Below are 22,477 nucleotides of genomic sequence, written 5' to 3' on the forward strand. Positions count from 1 at the left end.
AAAAATACAAAAAATTAGCCAGCCGTGATGGCGGGCGCCTGTAGTCCCAGCTACTCGGGAGGCTGAGGTGGGAGAATGGCGTGAACGTGGGAGGCGGAGCTTGCAGTGAGCTGAGATCCAGCCACTGCATTCCAGCCTGGGCAACACAGCCAGACTCCGTCTCAAAAAAAAAAAAAAAAGTCTCCAATACAGAGCTGAGCTTGAACGCAAGAAAGGGAAATCCTTAGGTGCCAGGAAGAGAGAGGAATGCCAAAATCAGAGCTGTAAGTGGGAGCTGAAGCTGAATAGTTCCAGGGAACACTGAATTCAGGTATAATGCTTAGGGGCTGGATTTTAAGGCCAGTATGGATGGGAGACAAGACCTCGGGCTAATGTGATGTGGGAAGCTAGAACTGATCTCCCATGTGAAGCTGGAAGCCAAAACAGAACTACCATATGTTTGTGACAAATGAGCTCGAAAAATTCCATCCACTGGTCCAGGGAAGCAGATTGTTACCTTCTCAGGGTCTTAGATGGAAAAAGAGTTGACAATAATGATAAATTGGAACCACATTCTTATTACCATGCATGAATATGTGTACAATCGTCTCTCAGTATCTGTGGGGGATTGGTTCCAGGACCCCCCCCACCCCCAACAGGTGCCAAAATCCACGAATGCTCATGTCTGTTATATAGAACGGTGTGCTATTTGCCTATACTCTATATAGATCCTCTTATATAATCTAAATCATTTCTAGATTACTATACAGGTTGAGCATACTAATCTGAAATCCAGAATGTCGCAAAAGCCAACACTTTTGAGTGCCAACATGGTACCCAAAGGAAATGCTCATGAGAACATTTTGGACTTTGAATTTTTGGATTAGGGATGCTCAACCAGTAAGTATAATGCAAATATTCAAAACTCCCAAATCCCAAACATTTCTCGCCCCAAGCGTTTTGGATAAGGGATACTCAATCTGTAATACCTAATACAATGTGAATGCTATGTAAGTAGTTTTTATACTGTATTGTTAATGGAATAGTGACAAGGAAAAAAGGCTCTGTGTGTTCAATACAGATGCAGCCATCTATTTTTAAAAAAATACTTTTGACCTATGGTTGGTTGAATCCACAGATGTGAAACCTGCCAACCCAGAAAGCTAGCTGTAGTTAAATTCAGTCTATTTGCAAAACTGAAAAAAATTAATATAAAAACTGGCCTAGGACTGAGAAAATTCAAATCTTGGCAAAGGCCAATGTGAGATTTCTCTGTTAAGACACTTCATATCCTAGAATGCAGAGGACTTTCATAGAACACAATCCCCTGCAAGGATAAACTAATGGTCAGAAATTACAAAGTCTATAAGGAAATAAATTACCAAGAGAGAGAATGAGTAGACAGATGTAAGTAATAGAATTTCTACCCCAAGAAGTAAAGATAAGAAAACAATCTCAAAGAGACCTTAAATATGTTTAAAATGTTTGTTATTGGTGGAGGGTGTCCAGATTCCTGGCGTTTTGAACAAAGAATTGGACAGAATGCACACAGCAACAAATGAAGCAATGAAAGAAAGCATAGATTTATTGAAGTACGTACACTCCACAGAGTGGGAGTGGGCTCAAGCAGGCTCAAGAGTGCAGGTTACAGAATTTTCTGGGGTTTGAATAGTGTGAATACCCTCTAGAGGCTTCCCATTGGTTACTTGGCTTACACCCCCTGTGTAAATGAAGTAGTGGCCTGCAACCAGTATGATTGGTTGTAGAAGGTGACCAATCAGAGGCTGAAGTGAAGTTACAAAGTTACACCCTATGCAAATGTCTGATTGGTTCCAGGAGAGGACCAATCAGAGGCTGAAATGAAGTTACAAAATTATACCCCTATGCAAATAAAGACTAGACATGTGACCAGTTTGGTTGGTTGTGCTTTTTTTTTTTTTTTTTTTTTTTTTTTGGAGACAGAGTATTGCTGTGTCACCCAGGCTGGAGTGCAGTGGTGCTATCTCGGCTCACTGCACCCTCCACCTCCCAGGTTCAAATGATTCTTGTGCCTCAGCCTCCTGAGTAACTGGGATGACAAGCATGTGCCACCATGCCCGGGTAATTTTTGTATTTTTAGTGGAGATGGGGTTTTGCCATGTTGGCCAAGCTGGTTCAAACTCCTGACCTCAGGTGATCCGCCTACTTTGGCCTCCCAAAGTGCTGGGATTACAGGTGTGAGCCACAGTGCCTGGCCGAGTTTTCCTTTTGATTTAGTTCTAGGAAGTCAGCGCGAATCAGCTTTAGGTTCCCTGCCTCCAGACCTCATGATTACAGACATAAAGGAATAGAAACCAAAAGATAAGAACAGAATAGTATGAAAAGAGAATAGATAAGTTTAGAGAGGAAGAAAAACAGAACTTGTCCAATGAAAAAATATCCTTATTGAAGCAGAAACATATCAAACAGGTTAAACATAGGCAGGCCATAACTAAAGAGAGAAATACTTAGGATTTCTGAAGAAGTCACTTAGGATGTATCATAGAGAAATGAAGAGACAGAAATATGAAAGAAAAAAGTACATAAGGGATAGAGACGCCACGGAATTGGGGTTTCTGAAGTAGAGGCTTGTGAGGAGAATACTGGTATCAATTTCTGTTCGTATACATCTTAAACATTTTAAGGATAGGTTGAGCATGGTGGCTCACCTCTAATCCCAGCACTTGGGGAAGCCAAGGCAGAAGGATCACTTGAGCCCAGGAGTTTGAGACCAGCCTGGGCAACATAGTGAGACCCCATCTCTACAAAAAATTTTAAAATCAGCAGGTGGTGGTGGCCCACCTGTGGTCCCAGCTACTTGGGAGACTGAGGTGGGAGGACCACTTGAGCCCAGGAGGTCGAGGCTGCAGTGTGATCTCACCACTGCACTCCAAACTGGGCAACAGAGCATGACTCTGTCTCAAGAAAACAAAAAAATTGTAAGGGTAAACACTCAAATGATAGAAATATAATACATAACTTCCAAACCATAGAGGGAAAAAAAAAAGGGGGCTGGGCACAGTGGCTCACACCTGTAATCTCTGTACTTTCAGAGACTGAGGTGAGGGGATCAGTTGAGGTCAGGAGTTTGAGACCAGCCTGGGCACTGGGCAACAGAGTGAGACCCCATGTCTACAAAAAATACAAAAATTAGCCAAGCGTGGTGGTGCGTGCCTGCAATCCCAGCTACTTGGGAGGCTGAAGCAGAAGAATTACTTGAACAGATTGGGGGAGGAGGGGCGGAGGTTGCAGTGAGCCAGGGTTGTGCCATTGCACTCCAGCCTGGGTGACAGAACAAGACTTTGTCTCAAAAACAACAACAACAACAACAAAAATTAGCCAGGCATGGTGGCACGTACCTGTACTCCCAGCTACTTGGGAAGCTGGCAGGAGGATTGCTTGAGCCCAAGAGTCGAAGGCTACAGTGAGCTATGATTGTTACCACTGCACCCAGCCTGCGCAACAGAGCGAGACCCCATCTATAAAAAACAAAAAAAAAGGAAAAAAATAGATTAAAGAAAACTGTTAAATAGAAGATATGAAAGAAGAAAAAAGAAGAGAAAATATGTTCAAATATATCAATAATCATAATAAATACGAATGGATTAAACATGCCTATTAAAAGATAAGAGTTTCTCAGATTGGAATAGGAGGCAGGGAACAAAATAAAGCAGCCACAGGTTATGTAAAGTGTAATGACCCAGAAAAGTTGAAAGTAAAGAGATGAAGACAATATACAAAAAACTGTCATAGACAGGAGTTCATTGAAACAATGTTTATAACATGTAAAATATGGGGAAAGAAATTAAATACTTAATAGAGGAATAGTTTTAAACTTCTAAGACATTTGTATATAAAAATAATGGAATACTATTCAATACTATTAAAATGGATCAACTGGGATTACATGTTTCAGTATGGATAAATCAATAAAATACATTGGTGAAAAAGACATGATATTTGCACTTTCTTCCTATTCAAAATTTCCCCTTACTTGGCTTTATTGATTTATTTTTCATACAGTTTAACACTAATACCATTTTATATTGTAACAGATCCTAGAAAAAGACTGTCTCAATTTTAACTAATGCCCCTGAAGACCGAGAACAAAGCAGTAGGTATCAAATGATATTTCCCAATGAGATTGTAGATCATCTATATAGAAGGCAATACCTGAAGACCAGTTTTGGGATCCTGAACCCATCACCCACCATAAGCTATAAAGTAGGTTGAAGTTAAAGGAAGAGGGGAGAGAGAATTCCTTTGGATGAAGCAAGAGTGCCACGGTATTTTTTCACTTGAAGAGCTTGACTTTAGTTCCTGGGGTGGGTGGACAGAGATCAGACTATGCCTGGGAAAGTCTAAAGACAGAGAGTGGCTGACTGATGTCAAAAGGAGAAGTGGGTACATTGGGAGGGCTGTTACCCGCCAAATTCTTTAGGACAAAGATGTGGACAAGTGTGGGAGAAAATGCTGACTGGCCTGGAATTGAATGAAAATGGATGGGTCCACAGAGATACTTGGAAGGACAGTGGGATGCCTACAGGGAGAGCCTGTGGGAGGTGGGTTGCCAAAAACTAGGGAATCGAGAGGACTTGTGGGTGGCTGGCAGAAAGAGACAGTACCCACAGTATGGGAACTGCAGGTGAGAGCTCAACAGTGGGAGCTTTCCAAGGAACTGCAAAAGTAACCTATACGAGAAAAGAAAGTCAACTTTCAACGTCTGCCAAGTCCAGGTAGTACTAAAACCTGATTAGCATAGTATCACTATGTTAAAGTAAGGCTTTTCCTTCCCCTTTCCTCTTTTCCTTTTCCTGGCTTTGAACCTGGAAGGGTCAGAAAGCAAAGCAAACAAGCGGATTGGAGAGGAAGAGAAGCAAAGTTGGGGTGAGAAGGAAATCAAACATACCCTCCTCCCACCGTAGGCTTCTAGGCTAGAAGCAGACACCAGCCAAGGAAAAGAGATAAGACTTCTTTTTGTTGCTTTTATCAAACTATCATATAGAAAATGCATATAGAAAAGTGCACAAATTAAAAGTATACATGAGGAATTTTCACAATAAACACACCAGCATCCAGATCAAGAAAGTATTACCAGAATCCCAGAATCCCCTTCAGTTCCCTCACTGTGCCCACCTCCCTCAGATAATAACAATCCAAGATGAGATTTTTTTGTGTGTGTAGTTATAAAAGCAAATTAAAAGTCTCCCACTTTACTTTTTGAAAAATTCTTAATGGAATAATTTCAACACTATAGAAAAGTTTGCAACACAGTATGAAGAACTTTCCCATCTCCTTCACCCAGATTCTTTAACTGTTAATTTTTTATACTTAATGGAAAGATGCATATCAGCTTTAAGATGGTACATAGTTTCTTCTAGGAAGGGAAGGAGGGGAATGAGTTGATGCAGTGTACAAAGAAACTTTATAATGTTTTATTATTTTATGTGAAATGGCAAAGTGTTCATTTTTTCCATTATAAATAGTGGCTTACTTGCTGTACCTTTCTATGTGTTTGAAGATTTAAACAATTACTGGAACAAGAGAGAGTTTTGAGTTTTATCCTCTAGGAAGTGGGGAACTACTGAAGTGTGCTTTTGATTGTTGAAATAAACATGTCTGACTTCTCTGCTCATTGTTCTTGCCTATGAATTAAGACACTCTTAAGTGAGCTATAGAGTTGATTCACCTCAGCATTGTTTTTCTCTTCTCATCCTTATTGCCTCTCACTGCTAAGTGCCCAGTGGTGTCTGAGATGGTAAGATTAAAACTTGCACTTTTCCTAATAGATGCACCTCTCTTCCTGATTTGCAGTAAGCTGTACCTGCTTTTAAGCAATTACCCATCATTTGGGGCCATCAGATGCACTGTACTTTGGTTTAGGTCATAATCAATAATTCATATGTCAATAGGAGCCCCATTAGCTCAGGTGAAGGCAGATGTCTTTCTAATGCAAATTTTCCATTTTCCAAATGACTTTTCTTTTTCCCAGAGAGTTGTGGTTGTAGAAGACATAAAAAGATGGAAAACTATGCTGGAACTTCCTGATCAAACCAAAGAGAATCTCATTGAAGCCTTACAAGAATTAAAGAAGAAAATACCCTCCAGGGAAGTGTTAAAATCAACAAATATAGGTATATTCCTTCTTAATTTTATTTTTTAAGAAAGCTTATATTTTGTCTCCCTTCTTTCCATCCTCTCTCCTTCAAACATGAAGTTATCTCCCTTATCAATGCTTTCAATTCTCTGGTAAAGGATTGTTGTTTAAAAAATTACCTGTTGGTTGCAGACCAGTACCTTGGTAATACATAAAAAAAAAAAATCAGAAAAATGAAATGGAATGTACAAAATACAAGCCCCAGTTTTTAAAATTAGTTTCAACAGATATAGAATTACCCTTGTCAAATTACCATGAAAGTTTCTAAGTGCTTACATTTAATTTATGTACTTATTGGCATAACTGGCAATAACACATGGATAACATTTTGAGTGTGCTAGATGCCGGGTATGCAGAAATGGATAAGACGTGATTTGTGACCTCAAGAAACTTAGGATTTGGGCTGGGTGTGGTGGCTCAGGCCTGTAATCCCAACACTTGGGGAGACCGAGGTGAGCAGATCACTTGAGGTCAGGAGTTTGAGACCAGCCTGGACAACATGGCAAAACCCTGTCTCTACTGAAAATACAAAAATTAGCCAGACGTGGTAGTCCATGCCTGTAATCTTAAGCTACTCAGGAGGCTGAGGCATGAGAATTGCTTGAACCTGGGAGGCAGAGGTTGCAGTGAGCCGAGATCATGTCACTGCACTCCAGCCTGGGCGACTCAGACTCTGTCTCCAAAAAAAAAAGAAACTTAGGGTTTGGTAGCGGAGACAAGCATATAGGCAAATGGGAACAGTGAAATATTGTAGGTTATAAATAAAAACATGTAAATAGTGTTCTGGGTACTATTCTAATCTAAACAAGGTATATACTGGGGACTTCAGAAAAGGCTTCATAGAGGAGGTGACATTTCAGTTACATCTTGATATTATAGCATTGGAGATACTTAAAAGGTAAGTCGGGGACCATGTTGAATTGCCATTTTAGTACAGTACACAACTGTGAATAATATGCAAGGGAGTGCCAACATGTGTTACTCAAGCTGCTCCCAGCTCCCCAGGGAGTCCAGGACAGTCATTCACAGCTGCTGTTCTTGCCCTCACTAGGGCAGCCATTGCCTTGTCTGCCTCCCCTTGACCTCTTGTTCATGAGAAGCAGGAGAGAGAGCAGCTTCAAAACTGGCACTAGCAGCTGGGAAGAGCTGTGCAAAATCCCCAGAGGGCCCCCCAAGAGTCTTAGAGTTGTACCCCTGTAATATAAACCAGAATCTGAGAAAATCAGATGCTTTAAGAATATAAAACCCTACTATTGTAGCCAAGGAGATTCTCCCATCTGCTGCTGGATTTTGTCTTTATAGGTTATAATCACTAGGGGGCAATAAGACCATTCATATGAGCAGATAAAGTATTTCCACCAGTAGAGGGTACTAGTGATTAATATTTTATGACATGTATATGTGTACATATGTATATGTATATAGTTAAGCATATTCCACAAATACTGTATATGATCATAACTTAAATAGGCTGGATTTGAAGATTATAATTAAAAAAATAATTTCTATTTGGTGTTTGAGTATAATTGTGAGTATGCTTTCAAGAATGGGTATTTCTGATGTTTGGAGATTTCAATTCAAGGATCATAATGAAACCATAACAGGGCTTGACTTAAGAAGACCTGGAAACCATCCAACTTTGAGTTTTGACTCTATCCCCAGCCTCCCCTAAACCTGAGGTTGTATGGAATATAGGGGTTTCTTGGTTTCTTTATAGTTACATCAGTTGCTATGCTGAAGATTTCATTTGGATCACTGCCTGAGAGTGTTTACATTTCTTCAACCTTTAGTCTTCCTGCCTGTTCCTATCCTGTGGGTTATAAGGAACAAATATTTACTGAGTACCTTTTGCGTGTTGGGAACTATATAGGCATAATAATGAAGGAGACAGACATTGTCCTGCCTTTTTGGAGCCTGAAGTCTAATAGAAACACAGTTTAACAAGACTTTATCATACAATGTGATGAGTGCTCTGATGATGGGGAGAAGTTAGCAAAATGACTATATGTGTTAGGAGTAGGGCAGAAGGTGTTGAAGAAATGTGTCAGGCCAGGGTACATCACGTGAGCTGTATAGAAGGTGGAGGTGGGAGAGAACATGGCGCATTCCAGAAACTAAAAGTAGTTTGGTGTGTTAGAAATGTAATGTGCTTTAGAGAGCGTGGCAAGAAATGAGACTGGAGAGACATTCTGGACCAGATGGAGAAGGTTCTTTGTAAGCCATTCAGAACTGTTTGGTTTTGGCATATGTATTAGTTATCTATCACTGTGTAAAAATTACTCTAAAATTTAGCTGCTGAAGACAATGTTTATTATTTCACACAATTTTTTTAAGTTGAGAATCCAGGAGCAGCTTATCTGGTTGGTTCTGGCACAGAGTCTCTTATGAGGTTGCAGTCATCTGAAGGCTTGACCAGGGCTTAAGGATCTGCTTCCAAAATGGCTCACAGGATTGCTGGCAGGAGGCCTCAGTTTCTCATCATGTGGGCCTCTCCTTGGAGCTGCTCGTGACATGGCAGCTGGCTTTCCCCAGAGCAAGTGATCCAGGAAAGAACAAGAAAGCAAGAGAACAACCAAGATGGAAGCCACAGTGTCTTTTATAACCTGATCTCAGAAGTGATATATCATCAGTTTTGTCATATGCTATTGGTCACACAGACCAACCCTGATACAGTTTGGAAGGCAACATAAGGCTATGAATACCAGGAGGTGATAATCATTGAAACCTAACTTGTAGACTGGCTACCATAGCCTGTATTTCTTTTCATTTATCTTAGATACATTATACTTCCTGGACCTGCAGATTCATGTTCGTTGTTGAAAATTTACAGCCATTATCTTTTTTTTTTTTTTTTTAAGACAGGGTCTTTCTGTGTCACCCAGGCTGGAGTGCAGTGGCATAATCTCAGCTCACTGCAGCCTTGAACTCCCAGGCTCAAGTGATCCCCCTGCCTCAGCCCCCCAAGTAGCTAGGACTGCAGGTATGCACCACCACATGCAGCTAATGTTTGTATTTTTTGTAGAGATAGGGTCTCGCTAAGTTGCCCAGGGTGGTCTCAAACTCCTGGGCTCAAGCAGTCTTCTCACCTCAGCCTCCCAAAGTGCTGGGATTACATGTGTAAGCCACTATGCCTGGCAACAACCATTATTTCTTCAAAAGTTACTCTCTTTCATTATTTCTGTTCCCTCCTTCTGAGAGTCTATAATTAGAAGCATGTTAGGTCTTCTATTCTTCATACCCTTTAGTTTATCAATTTTTTATCTCTTTGTCTGACTCAGCACTCTGGGGTAATATCTTCAGATACATGTCTTCCAAGTCACTTCTTCTCTCTTCAACTGACTCTAATCTGCTATTTAGCCCATTTATTAAGGTCTTTATTTCAAAAACTGGTTTTTATTTTTACAAATTTGTTTTATCCCCAATTTTTTTTTTTTTTTTTTTTTTTTTTGTGAGACAGAATCTTGCTCTGTTGCCAGGCTAGTGCAGTGGCGTGATCTCGGCTCACTGCAACCTCTGCCTCCTGGGTTCAAGTGATTATCCTGCCTCAGCCTCCCTAGTAGCTGGGACTACAGACATGCGCCACCATACCCAGCTAATTTTTGTATTTTTAGTAGAGAAGGGGTTTTACCATGTTGGCCAGGATGATCTCGATCTCTTGATCTCATGATCTGCCCGCCTCAGTCTCCCAAAGTGCTGGGATTACAGGCATGAGCCACTGGCCTTGGCTTCCCAAAGTGCTGGGATTACAGGTGTGAGCCACTGCACCCAGCCCCAAAATGTTTTCTATAAATTTTTTTTGGTGCATTCTTGTGATTGTGCCTTTTATTTCTTAAACATTTAATATCTAGCTCTTCTGTATTCATCTGACTATTCTAATATTTATGGTTCTTGGGGATTTAAATCTGTTGTTTATTGTTTTTGCTGACTGATGGTACTTGCCTTCCCATGTGCTTGTTGATTTTTAATTGTAGACTTATTATTGTATTTCTATTTTTCTTTTAAGTTTATTTATTTTTTTTGAGACAGGGTCTTACTCTGTCTGCCATGCTGGAGTGCAGTGGTGCAATCATGGCTCACTGCAGCCTTGAACTCCTGGGTTCAAGGGATCCTCCTGCCTCAACCTTCCGAGTAGCTGGGACTACAGGTAGATGCCACCATGCCTGGATCATTTTTTAAATGTTTTATAGAGAAGGGGTCTCGCCCAGGCTAGTCTTGAACTCCTGTACCCAAGTGATCCTCCCGCCTTGGCCTCCCAGAATGCTGGGATGACTGGCATGAGCCACTGTGCACAGCCTGTATTTCTATCTGTAGGAATTCTATGGGTCTAAATTGAGAAGCTTCCCTCCAAAGGGGATTAGCTTCTTTTGTTTCTGCCAACAGTCAGAGGCCATCTCTGACCTGGAATACTTTAGCACACCTCTTAAGGATCTTACCTCACTATAAGAGTGCCGAGGATTAGCTCTCCTCATCACTGCTGGCCCAAAGCTAAGTATTTCAGCAGCATTGCTACTGATATCAGCCCTTAGGATAACCCCACCCCTCCCTGAGTGCACCTGCACCCTTCTAGCCTCTGCTAACTTTTTTGTTGGGGTTAGGTGGCTTTTATCCAGGATCTAGTAATACTGCAGTGAAAGAGTAGCTTGAGTCTGCCATAAAACTTGAGAGTTTGGTCTTTATCTTAAAGATAGTAGGATTATTACTGAAGAGTTTTGAATGGAGGAATGACATATTCAGTTTAGAAAAATCTATCTGGTTGCCATGTGGGAAAAGTATTGGACACAAGCAAACCTAGAGGCAGGAAGCTCAGTTAGGAAGCTCCTAAAACATCTGCATAAGAAATGAGAGTGGCCTGGATGGAGTAGTAATCATGGAGATGAAGAAATTGTAGTTGGAGTCAAGAGACATACATGTAATAAATCCAAAGGACTTGTAGATTGATTGGATGTTGGGAATGAAGATGAAGCAGTGAAGGCTGAGGGCTAGGTTTCTGATATGGACAAGTAGGTGGATGGCAGTACCACTGATTAAGATAGGAAACAGCAGGTTTGGAGGTGGAGGGAATAATAAGTTCCATTTTAGACTTATTCTGTGGAACATCCCAAAAGAAATGTCCAACAGAATGCTAGAAATACAAGAGTGAAGCTAAGGAAAGATTGTAACTATATACTGGGGAGTCATTATCAGCATAGAGCTGGGAAATGGTGTGATAATAGTAGATAAGCTGCTGGACGCAGTGGCTCACACCTGTAATCCCAGCACTTTGGGAAGCTGATGCAGGTGGATCACGAGGTCAGGAGATCGAGACCATCCTGGCTAACATGGTGAAACCCCGTCTCTACTAAAAATATAAAAAATTAGCCGGGCATGGTGGTGGGCGCCTGTAGTTCCAGCTACTCGGGAGGCTGAGGCAGGAGAGTGGCATGAACCCGGGAGACGGAGCTTGCAGTGAGCCGAGATCACTCTACTGCACTCCAACCTGGGTGACAGAGCGAGACTCTGTCTCAAAAAAAAGAAACAAAAAACAAAATAGTAGATAAGCTTGCCTAGGATGAGTATATAAATTAAGAAGACCCAAGAGCTGAGTTTAAAATCCAGAAGCACACCAGTATTTAAGGACTTACAGAAGAAACTGAGAAGGTACAACCAGAAAGAAAGAAAGAAACAGAGAGAGAGAGAGAGAGAAAGAGAGAAAGAGAGAAAGAAAGAAGGTACAACCAGAAAGAAAACAAAAGAATGCTGTCATAGAATGCAAAGGAAAGAGTGTTTCTAGGAGGGGATTGGTTAGCTTTGTCCATTTTGTCAAAGGGCCGAATAAGCTACATCTAAAAATTGCACATTAGATTTTGCAAAATGAAGTCATTAATGATCTTGTTTAGGACCATTTCAGAAGTAAGGTTAGGGGCAGAAGCTTGAGGAGTGAAGAAAATGTATGAAAATGAAACAAAATAGACAACTCTTTCAAGAAGTTTGGTATTAAAAGAAAAGAGAGGTGACAATATCAGAAAGGGAATGTGGGATTGAAGAAAGTTCTGTTTTTTAAGATGGAAAAGGATCCTAACATGTTGAATGCTAATGGCAAAGATTCTGTAGAGTGAGAGAAGTTAATGTAGGAGAATAATAACAGGGTGAGCCCCTTAAATTGTTAAGATTGATAACCAAGATGAGGATTAGCAAGAGCCTTGGATCATCATTTGATCTGTGTTTTATAGAATCTATATTCATTCATTCATTCAACACATACTGAGCACCTTCCTTGTCCTATGCCTTATGCTGGGTGCTGCAGAATAATGCATGGTTCATGTTTGTAAGGTGCCCACATTCTCTGGAAAAATAGGCATTCAGGTGTATAATAATGATTGATGTGAAAATGCTAAAATCAAGGGATGTACAAAGGTCTGTGGGAATACAGGGGAGACAGTGAATACTTCTGCCTAGGCAAGTGGAGAAGGATTTTTATAGAAGCGATGGGATTTTGCTAGGTCAAAATGAGATCTGGCTCATTGCAGGCAGAGACGTGAGTAAAGGAATGGAAGCTTGAAAATCCTGAAAACAACATGCTACAATGTAATGGCTAGAATGGGCAAGGGTGGATAGCAATTGGGCCTGATTATAAAGAAACTTAAAAGCCAGCCATTAGGATATGGACTTTTCCCAGATGCTATTGTTTTCAAGTGTGGATTTCTTAGAACTCTGGTCCAGTGAGATGTTATTTGAAGAAAGTGTCCTGGGTTCAAATAAAGCTTGGAAAACGCCGCATTACTGTTTCCTCTCCCTTAGAGGTTTTCATTATACTTTCTCATTTAATAGGCTAGATGAAATCCTACAATAAAGAAACCTGTTTGACCCAGCGCAGTGGCTCACGCCTCTAATCCCAGCACTTTGGGAGACCGAGGCAAGTGGATCACTTGAGGTCAGGAGTTCGGGACCAGCCTGGCCAACATGGTGAAACTTCGTCTCTACTAAAAATATAAAAATTAGCTGAGTGTGGTGGTGCGTGCCTGTAGTCCTAGCTACTCGAGACGCTGAGGCAGGAGAACCCTGGAAGCTGAGGCAGGAGAACCCGAGAGGCAGAGGCAGGAGAACCCGGGAGGCAGAGGTTGCAGTGAGCTGAGATCATGCCACCGCACTGCAGCTTGGGCGACAGAGCAAGACCTTGTCTCAAAACAAAAACAAAAACAAAAAAACCATTTTATTTTATGAGTATTTGTTTGTTTGTTTTTTTAACTTTCATTTTAGGTTTGGGGGTACATGTGAAGGTTTGTTATGTAGGTAAACTCCTTGTGTCATGGGGGCTTGTTGTATATATTATTTTGTTACCCAGGTATTAAACCTAGTACCCAATAGTTATGTTTTCTGCTTATTACCCTTCTCCCACACTTCACCCTCAAGTAGACCTCAGTGTCTCAGTGTCTGTTCCTGTTTTTGTGTTCATGAGTTATCATTTAGCTCCCACTTATCAGTGAAACAGGCAGTATTTGGTTTTCTGTTCCTGCGTTAAGTTTGTTAAGGATAATGGTCTTCAGCTCCATCCATGTTCCCATAAAGGATATGATCTTGTGCTTTTTTATGCCTACATAGTATTCCATGGTGTATCTGTACCACATTTTCTTTATCCAGTCTGTCATTGATGGGCATTTCAATTCATTCCATGTCTTTGGTATTGTGAATAGCACTGCAGTGAAGGTGGGTATCTTCTTAGCAATCTATGAGCTTTAGAAACAGCTGTTACTGGAACCATTTAATATTAACTATAGGATGACATGATGAGCGTTTCTGGTGACCAAGGGAAAAATGCATAGGAAAAGGGTGTCAATAGAGAAAGATCAGGTAGAAATCAAGATATCAGAGAGGGGATCATTCAGGTATTCATTCATGTGCCAGGCAGTGTTCTGGATACATGTGATCAAAACAAGACAAAAGTCTCTACCCTTGTGAAGCTTAGTGAGGAGACATGCAATAAAGAAGAAACATAATAAACAAATTGTGTAGTTATGTTAGAAGATGAAAAGTGCTGTGCAAGAGAAAAAGTCAACAAGTTGGGGGGATGGGGAATGTGGATGGTGTGGGTGGGAGTAGGCCTCATTGAGAGATGACATTTGAGCAGAAACCTGAAGGAGGTGAGGAAGTGAGCCATGAGGATGAGGTATGGCTGTAAACGTTGAGGTGAGACACGATGAAGGCTTGGAGGACTGAGAGAATGGAGAAATGAAATAGCTCCTTAGAGAAACCTTATCAGGGAGAACGGGCTGGATTTAGCAGGAATTGACCATGGAGGTGAGGGAAAATGGGGATGCCCCGCTGATGCCTTTTGCTATGTTGCCACCCTTATCCTCTCCACTGGCTCGCTCTTGCTGCTTTCAGACAAGCACAAATCTTCCCCTTTAATTGTCTTTGCCACCTTTTCCAAACACCTTATTTCCCTTCTTTTTATAACCAGATTCATTTGAAAATGTTGGCTACTCGCAACTCCCATTTCTGGCCTGCCCAATCCTTTGGGAAAAGCGTTCCAAGCTGGCTTCTTGCACAACCACTATTCTCTTAGGACACAAGTAATTTCATTTTATCCAAATCCAATGGTCTTGTCTGAGTTCTCATCTTCCCAGACTGTGAATTTGAGACCACTGATACTCCCTTTTTGTTGACATAAATGACACTGAACTGGTTGCCAGTTCTGTATCTATTTTTAAACTGTTTGTTACCTTCATAGCTCTTATCTCAGTTTGTAATCGCCTATTTAATTATTTACTTCTTTATTTATTTGCTAGACAGTAACTCTGTGCCAGCAGAAGTTACATTTTATTTACCAGTGTATTTCAAGCATTAGTGGCATACAGCAGGAGCTCAGGATATAGCTCAAATGAGTGAAAATGACAAAGTTGAACAAGTTTTCTCTATAGCTCTTCTTGCCTTCTGTGTCCTTGTTTCTTTCCTTTGTGTGTTTCTTCAGTCCTTGTTCTCTCTCCCCTAACAGGGTGCTTTTCCATAAAGCTCAGCCCTTAGTCTTTTGCTGCATTTTTAGAGCATTTAGCCGGAGAGCTTGTCCATGTCTCCAGCTTAACTGAGGCCTTAATTCAGATACCTCTTGGATATGCATCTCCTATTCTGATCCATTTTTGAATCTTAGATTTTTAGAAAGGTTTTTCCAATTTACATTCCTACCATTTTCTTAAATCTTACAAATTTAAGAAGTAAAAATAGCATCTTGTTTTCATGTGCCGCATAGAATGAATTGTTTTCCATACATTTTTTTGGCACTTTTTCTTTTTTTTGTAAACTGTTCGTGTTCTTTGTACATTTGCTGCTGAGATCTTATAATTTTTCTTATATATTTCTATGAGCTTTGTAAATGTCAGTGTCATAACCGTTTAAATCCGTTTACCTACTTCAGTTTATAAACGGGGAAACTGAGACCCAGAGAGATGAAGTGACTTATCCAGGGCCACCTTATGAGTTAGCACCAGAGAGGTAATGAGAACCCAGGTCTCCTGGGGCAGTGTTCCTTCCTGGTTAGCAGACTGCCATTGTGCCCTGGACCCCAGCCATATGTCCCTTTATTTTATTGGACTGGCTCTATGGATTCTGCCATCTGCTTGAATTTAACTCTTTTAAATCAGAATTTAGTGCCTTTTCTTGTATACCTCAAATGGGAGTTTTCTCTCAGTATTTTCATTTGAGTCAGTGTCCCTAGATTTTTGTTCTCACATAAACCCATTAAGTGGAAATGTCCACCAGGCGGTTGGAGATGTGGGATTCAAGCTCAGATGCAAAATTTAGACTGGAAATACTTATTTGGAAGTCATCTGCCAGGAAGTGTTTCCTTACAATCACCTTAGTAGATGAATTCTCTAAGTAAAGGTCAAGATGAAAGGGCTGAAGGACTGAACCTGGGAGAAAATCTATGCTGGGGAAGTGGGAGGAAGAAGAGGAGCCAGATAAAGAGACTAAGGAAGTGTGGTTAGACAGGAAGAGAGCCCGGGCAGTACAGTACATGGACATGGAGACCAAAGGCTGTTCTTAGAGGCAGGGGAAATGAGTGGCCTCGGTGTCCTCAAGTGGTCTGGGAAGTTGAGGGCCAACTAGCAAAAAGCCTTTGGAGCTGGCAGTGATAAGGCCTCTGTGAGTGGATACCTTTATTATCAAGGAAACCAAAGAGCATGGGGTATTGAGTAAATAGCTGATCAGGCAGTGGAGTTAGGCCTTGTAGTCTTAAGCTGGTGAGCAGGCATGCTCCATTTTTGCAATACTGTATATATGAATATTCTGGGAAAAGTTTTGTCAATCATACCTGATTTCAGAGCTGCTGTATTTTTGTTTATGATTGTTTAACAACAACAACAAAACCCCTCTTCTTACAAAGTACTTTCACATCTATGACGTTGTTTGATCTATATAACAGCTCTGGAAAGTAAGTGTAATTTTTTTCCATTTTACAAATGGAAAAACTGAGGCTTGGAGAGTTTAAAGTAACTTTCTCTGGGTTAGACAACCAAATAATAAATGACAAAGCTAAAATATTCTTATACCATGTTATGCCATCTCCTGAAACCTAAAAGTGAATAAAAGGCTAAAATCAAAATGATGGTAGGACTGTATTCCTTTCTGGAGGCTCTAGGGGACAATCCGTTTCCCAGACTAATTGCCTTTTCTAGTTTCTAGAGGCTGCCTGCATTCCTTGGCTTGTGATCTCCTTCCTCCATCTTCAAAACTTGCAATGGTAGGTTGAATTCTTCTCACATCTCATCTCTGACCCATCTTTCTGCCTTTTCTTCACTTTTAAGGACTCATGTGACTAGATTGGGCCCACCTGGAAAAGCCAGGCTAATCTCTCCATCTCAGGGTACTTAACCTTGATCACATCTGTAGAGTCTCTTTTGCCATGTAAGGTAACATAGTCACAGGTTCTGAGGATTAGGGCATAGTCATTATTGGGGACCACTGCTGTGTCTACTATACTCCTCAAATTATGCTATACGTTTCAGGCTTCTGTACTCTTGTTCACTCTACTTCTTGTGTTATTCCTGTCCCCTTGAGTTATCATCATTATTCTTATTTTTTGTTTGGCAAAAGCCCTTCAAAAAATCTGACAGCAGTGCCAACACATCCAGCCCTTGTTGCCTTTGAACTGGGAGTTTAGTCACCAACTAAATTAGCATTGTCTGAGTGTGATGCTTTTCGTTCTCAGGGCTCTGCAAGAAGGTTCCTGAGTGAGGTGATGCAGAGACTATGGAGAGATGCTCATTACCAGGGGTCTCCAACTTTCTTTCTTTTTTTTTTTTTTTTGAGACAGTCTCACTCTGTCAGACAGGCTGGAGTCTGGTGGTGCAATCTTGGCACACTGAAACCTCTGACTCCTGGGTTCAGGCAATTCCTATGCCTCAACCTCCCAAGTAGCTGGGATTACAGGTGTGTACCACCATGCCTGGCTAATTTTTATATTTTTAATAGAGATGGGGTTTCACCGTGTTGGCCAGGCTGTTCTCGAACTCCTGGCCTCATGTGATCTCCCCACCTCAGCCTCCTAGTAAGTGCTGGGATTACAGGCGTGAGCCACTGCGCTGAGTTATTATTAAGACCAGGATAAGCATTGCCTCTTTCATGGTGTTCCCTGACCCCTTTACCAGCTGAATTGACTCCTCTGCCCTTTTGGCCCTCCTTGGGGTTCCCCCTTCAATACTATCTTAGTACCTGTGTAACACCTTTTTGTGTGCATTTGTTTGTTTAGGTGTTGTCCCCTGACTTTCCTAGAGCTCCTTGAATACAGGTTAGTCTGGATTTTCTGGGTCTTGTCTTGCTCAACATTCTATCCCAATGTCTGTGAGTATTTGGTAATATTTGGTAAATGAGCAAAAGACTGCTTCCTGCAGGGAATTTGTCTTAACAGTGTGCTGGGATGCAGAAATCCCCTAACCTTAAACCCCAGGAACTTGACCTGGGTCATAAGACCAGCCAGTGGCACTGCTTACTTTAAAACATAAACTTCATGGAGCAAATAATGACTTTTTGCAGATCATTAACTTCCTTGATGTAGCTACTGGCCAACTTGTGACCTTGGGGAAAGGTCATGGAGCCTCATCTTTTTCATCTGAATCAGAGGATGTAGGACTATCTGATCACCAGAGGGAATAGTAGAGGGTGAAAGCGTGGGCTCTGGAGCCAGACTGCTTATATATGAAACCTGGTCTGGCTTTTTGTTGTTTTTCACAAGTTAACTCACCTCTCAATACCTCAGGTATCTTTACCTATAAAATGGGGAACTACAGCACCTACTTCATAGGGTTGTTCTGAGGTTTAAATGAATTAATATATGTAAAGTGGTTAGCACAATAGCTGTCATTGCTGTCATTATGATTATTTTATAATTTTATTAGAGACAGGGCTCACTCTGTCACCCAGGCTGAGTACAATGGCATGATCATAGCTCACTGCAGCCTCGAACTCCTGGGCACACACGATCCTCTTGCCTCAGCTTCTCAGGTAGCTGGGACTGCAGGCATGTGCCACTACACCCAGTCAATTCTTTTATTTGTTTATTTTTTAAAGTGTTTTGTAGAGATAGGGTCTCACTATGATGCCCAGGCTGATCTCAAACTCCTGCACTCAAGCAATCCTCCTGCCTTGGCCCCCACAAAGTGCTGGGATTACAGGCATGCCACCATGCCCAGCCTGTCATTATTAATGTTATCATGAAATTCCCTTTGTGATCTGAAATTTATGATTCTGCTCTGTTTTTGTCTAGTAGAGGGTTTCCCAGACTCCTTCTCTTTCTTGCCCCAGACTGAATTGCCTTTTTGCTGTTAGTCTTCTTTGGAAATTCTTCCCTCTTGCTGGCAAGTCTTGCATCCCCCACTGGGCTCCTTTACAACCCTACCTACCCTTCCTGGGCTGGTTCGGCTGTTGTTGGCAAAAGACTCCTGACCAGTCCCAGTTTGGGCATGGCTCTTGTGGGAGTATCTGAGGGATGTACTGCCCCCTGCAGGCCAAAAGCAGTGACTCCACTGTCCGGACCTGTGAGTTGAAGCTTTCTGTCCTTTGGCCACCTCTCAGGGCCTGTGCTCTTCTGATTTTGGAATACCAAGAGTGTGAATAACAGTATCTCAATAGAGCCTTGTTGAAGACTTCCTGTGTGCCAGTCCCTAATAACAGAAAAGTATAGTGTATTAGGGGTTAAGTGTGCAGGCTCTGGAGGTGGAGTCAGGCTGCTTGTGTTCTAATCCTAGCTTCTACACTTATTAGCTGTGAGACCTTGGTAAGGTGCCTTACTGAGTTTAGGTTTCTCATTTGTAAAAAGAGATATAATAACGGTATTTAAGTCATTGTTATAAAAATTAAATGAGATAATTCATACAAAGCCTGGAGTGATAAGCAGGAAAAATTCTCAGCGGTGGATAAGAATTAGAAACTTTTCCTTTTCTCAGCACCTTTGGATTCATTTCTTTACAGTGTAGTTTCATTATTTTGTTTGCAGTTGTGTGATTTTCCTAATCACCTCTATCCATATTCAAATGTTAGTACAAAACCAATTTGAAAGTCAAATGTAAATGTTTTTTATTTAACTGATTCAATTCAGCAAACATTTATAGATCGTCTCTTCTGTGCTAGGCACTATGCTGAGGGCTGGGAATGGAACTTGAAGTAAGGTAGAGGTTCTGCCCTCAACACATTTACAGTTTTGAGGATAAGATGGACATTTAAATATTCTAGGCAGAGGGAATGGTATGAGCTAAGGCACAGAAGTAGGAGCAGGCCAGCCAGCATGACCCCAAACAAGGATATGCAAGCTGCTCTCTATGGCTAGAAGGTAGTGCACAGAGGCAAAAGGGTGGGAGGGGTGAAAGTGAGGGGAGGGAGGAAGGAGGGCGACATGGTGACAGGTGAGGCCAAAGAGATTCCAGGTCATCCAGAGCTTTCATGCTACGTTAGAAATTAATTTGAGGGCAATGGAGAGCCATCGGAGGATTTTTTTTTTTTTTTTATACTTTAAGTTCTAGGGTACATGTGCATAACGTGCAGGTTTGTTACATATGTATACTTGTGCCATGTTGGTGTGCTGCACCCATCAACTCGTCAGCACCCATCAATTCGTCATTTATATCAGGTATAACTCCCAATGCAATCCCTCCCTCCTCCCCCCTCTGCATGATAGGCCCCGGTGTGTGATGTTCCCCTTCCCGAGTCCAAGTGATCTCATTGTTCAGTTCCCACCTATAAGTGAGAACATGCGGTGTTTGGTTTTCTGTTCTTGTGATAGTTTGCTAAGAATGATGGTTTCCAGCTGCATCCATGTCCCTACAAAGGACGCAAACTCATCCTTTTTTATGGCTGCATAGTATTCCATGGTGTATATGTGCCACATTTTCTTAATCCAGTCTGTTACAGATGGACATTTGGGTTGATTCCAAGTCTTTGCTATTGTGAATAGTGTCGCAATAAACATACGTGTGCATGTGTCTTTATAGCAGCATGATTTATAATCCTTTGGGTATATACCCAGTAGTGGGATGGCTGGGTCGTATGGTACATCTAGTTCTAGATCCTTGAGGAATTGCCATACTGTTTTAAGGGTATGATATGATCAAATTGTGTTTGAAAAAGGTCATTTTGCCTTCAGTAGAGAGGATGAATTGGAGAGGGCTAGACTGGAGACAGAGTTTGGTTAGTAAAGTAATACAGTACTTTACTAACTGCAGAAGTGTTGTGAATCTGAATCAGGGCAGTAAGAAGTGTTGTGAACCTGAATCAGGGCAGTAAGAGTGGAGAGTAGGTGAGGAGGAAGAGTAAAAGATAGAGGGAGAATTAAGGAAGTAGATCTATATGACTTGGAATGGCTGAATGAACATAAGGTTGAAAGAGACAGTGGATCCTAAAATGGTGGGTGGGTGATGGTGCCATTCTGTGACAAAAAATGTTGAGTTAGAGGTGTTTGCAGAATAAGCAGGTGGAGATGTCCAGTAGGGGACTGGATATTTGGTCTCATGCTCAGCGGGAATCTTTGGCTAGGGACACATAGTTGGGAGTCATCTGCCTGTAGGTAGCTGGACCACAGGAGTGGGCAAGATTACTCAGGGAAGGTGAGTAGAGAAAGAAAAGAGGCCAAGGACAATGCCCTAACTGGGGTTCACAGATAATGAAAGATTGGACAAAGGAGCAGCAGCCAGCAGAGGAGATAGAGAACGAAGAAGAGACCTAGTAACAGGTGGTGTCTCCAAAAGCAGTGCAAGAGAATATTTCAGGAAGAAAGCCAGTGTCAGATGCCACAGAGAGGCCAAATAATGTCAGGATGGAGAAGGACCGCTGGATTTGACCAAGTCAAAGGACTCTCTGTGTGAGGGACTTCTGCATTGGTTCTCATATATAAAGCTGGGTCAGCAGTGCCCTTCTTGGAGAGAGAAAAGGTTAAGGTGAGACTCTTATGAAGGGAAGGATCTGTATTCTGAAGAAACCTGAATATTGCCCTACTATAACACAGCCGAGGCTGTTAGGTTTGTTGACATGTTGAGCCAGTCCACTAGATTGTGAGCTGAACTGCATGGATAGACACAGTCCCACTACTCAGAAGAGACCACCATTAATAATTTTATTGTAAATTCTTTAAGACTTTTTTCTTTGCATATAAACAAAAATGTTGTTTATATGTATACACATATGTAGTTTTAAAAATAAACATTGGCTCACATTGTGTGTGCTCTGAGACCTGCTTTTTTCACTTGACTAAAAAACCTGATCATTTTTCCAGTCACTCCATGTAGAACTATTTTAGTTTAGTGTTTTGTTGGGTTTTTTGTTTTCTTTTTTTGAGACAATCTTGCTCTGTCACCCAGGCTGGAGTGCAGTGGTACCATCTTGGCTCACTGCAACCTCTGCCTCCAAGGTTCAAGCGATTTTCATGCCTCAGCCTCCTGAGTAGCTGGAATTACAGGCATTCACCACCTCGCCCAGCTAATTTTTGCATTTTTAGTTGAGACAGGGTTTTGCCATGTTGGCCATGCTGGTCTCAAATTCCTGGCCTCCAGGGTTCCACCCACCTCAGCCTCCTAAAGTGCTGGGATTACAGACACGAGCTGCTTCGCCCAGCCTATTTTAGTTTTTAATGGCTGCGAAGTAGTTATTGTTTAAATGGACTATAATTTATTTAACAAACAGGACCCTTAATGATGAGCCTGTAGGTTGTTCCTAGCTTTTCGCTATCACAGACAAGACTGGAAAGAATATTTCTGTGCATGTGTCTTCTTTGTACACTTTGACAGGTAAAATGTAGGCTAAATTCCTGGGGCTGTGTCCTCCTCATCTCTGTATCCTCAGCACCAGACATAAGGTAAGTGCCTG

The 22,477-nt window shown here is 41.5% G+C and overlaps 1 protein-coding gene across 1 annotated transcript in view; it reads left to right on the forward strand.

Moving 5' to 3' along the window:
- Nucleotides 1-22,477, forward strand: part of TCEANC2 (transcription elongation factor A (SII) N-terminal and central domain containing 2) — a 44,839-nt gene that overhangs the window by 9,182 nt on the left and 13,180 nt on the right. Inside the window, exon 3 of the mRNA XM_011926327.1 lies at nucleotides 5,990-6,131. Within this exon, the coding sequence (XP_011781717.1) occupies nucleotides 5,990-6,131 (142 nt within the window). The remainder of the gene's footprint in view (nucleotides 1-5,989; nucleotides 6,132-22,477) is intronic.

This window comes from Colobus angolensis, unplaced genomic scaffold (assembly GCF_000951035.1).
Source record: "Colobus angolensis palliatus isolate OR3802 unplaced genomic scaffold, Cang.pa_1.0 Scaffold68, whole genome shotgun sequence".
In the NCBI taxonomy this organism is placed as follows: domain Eukaryota; kingdom Metazoa; phylum Chordata; class Mammalia; order Primates; family Cercopithecidae; genus Colobus; species Colobus angolensis.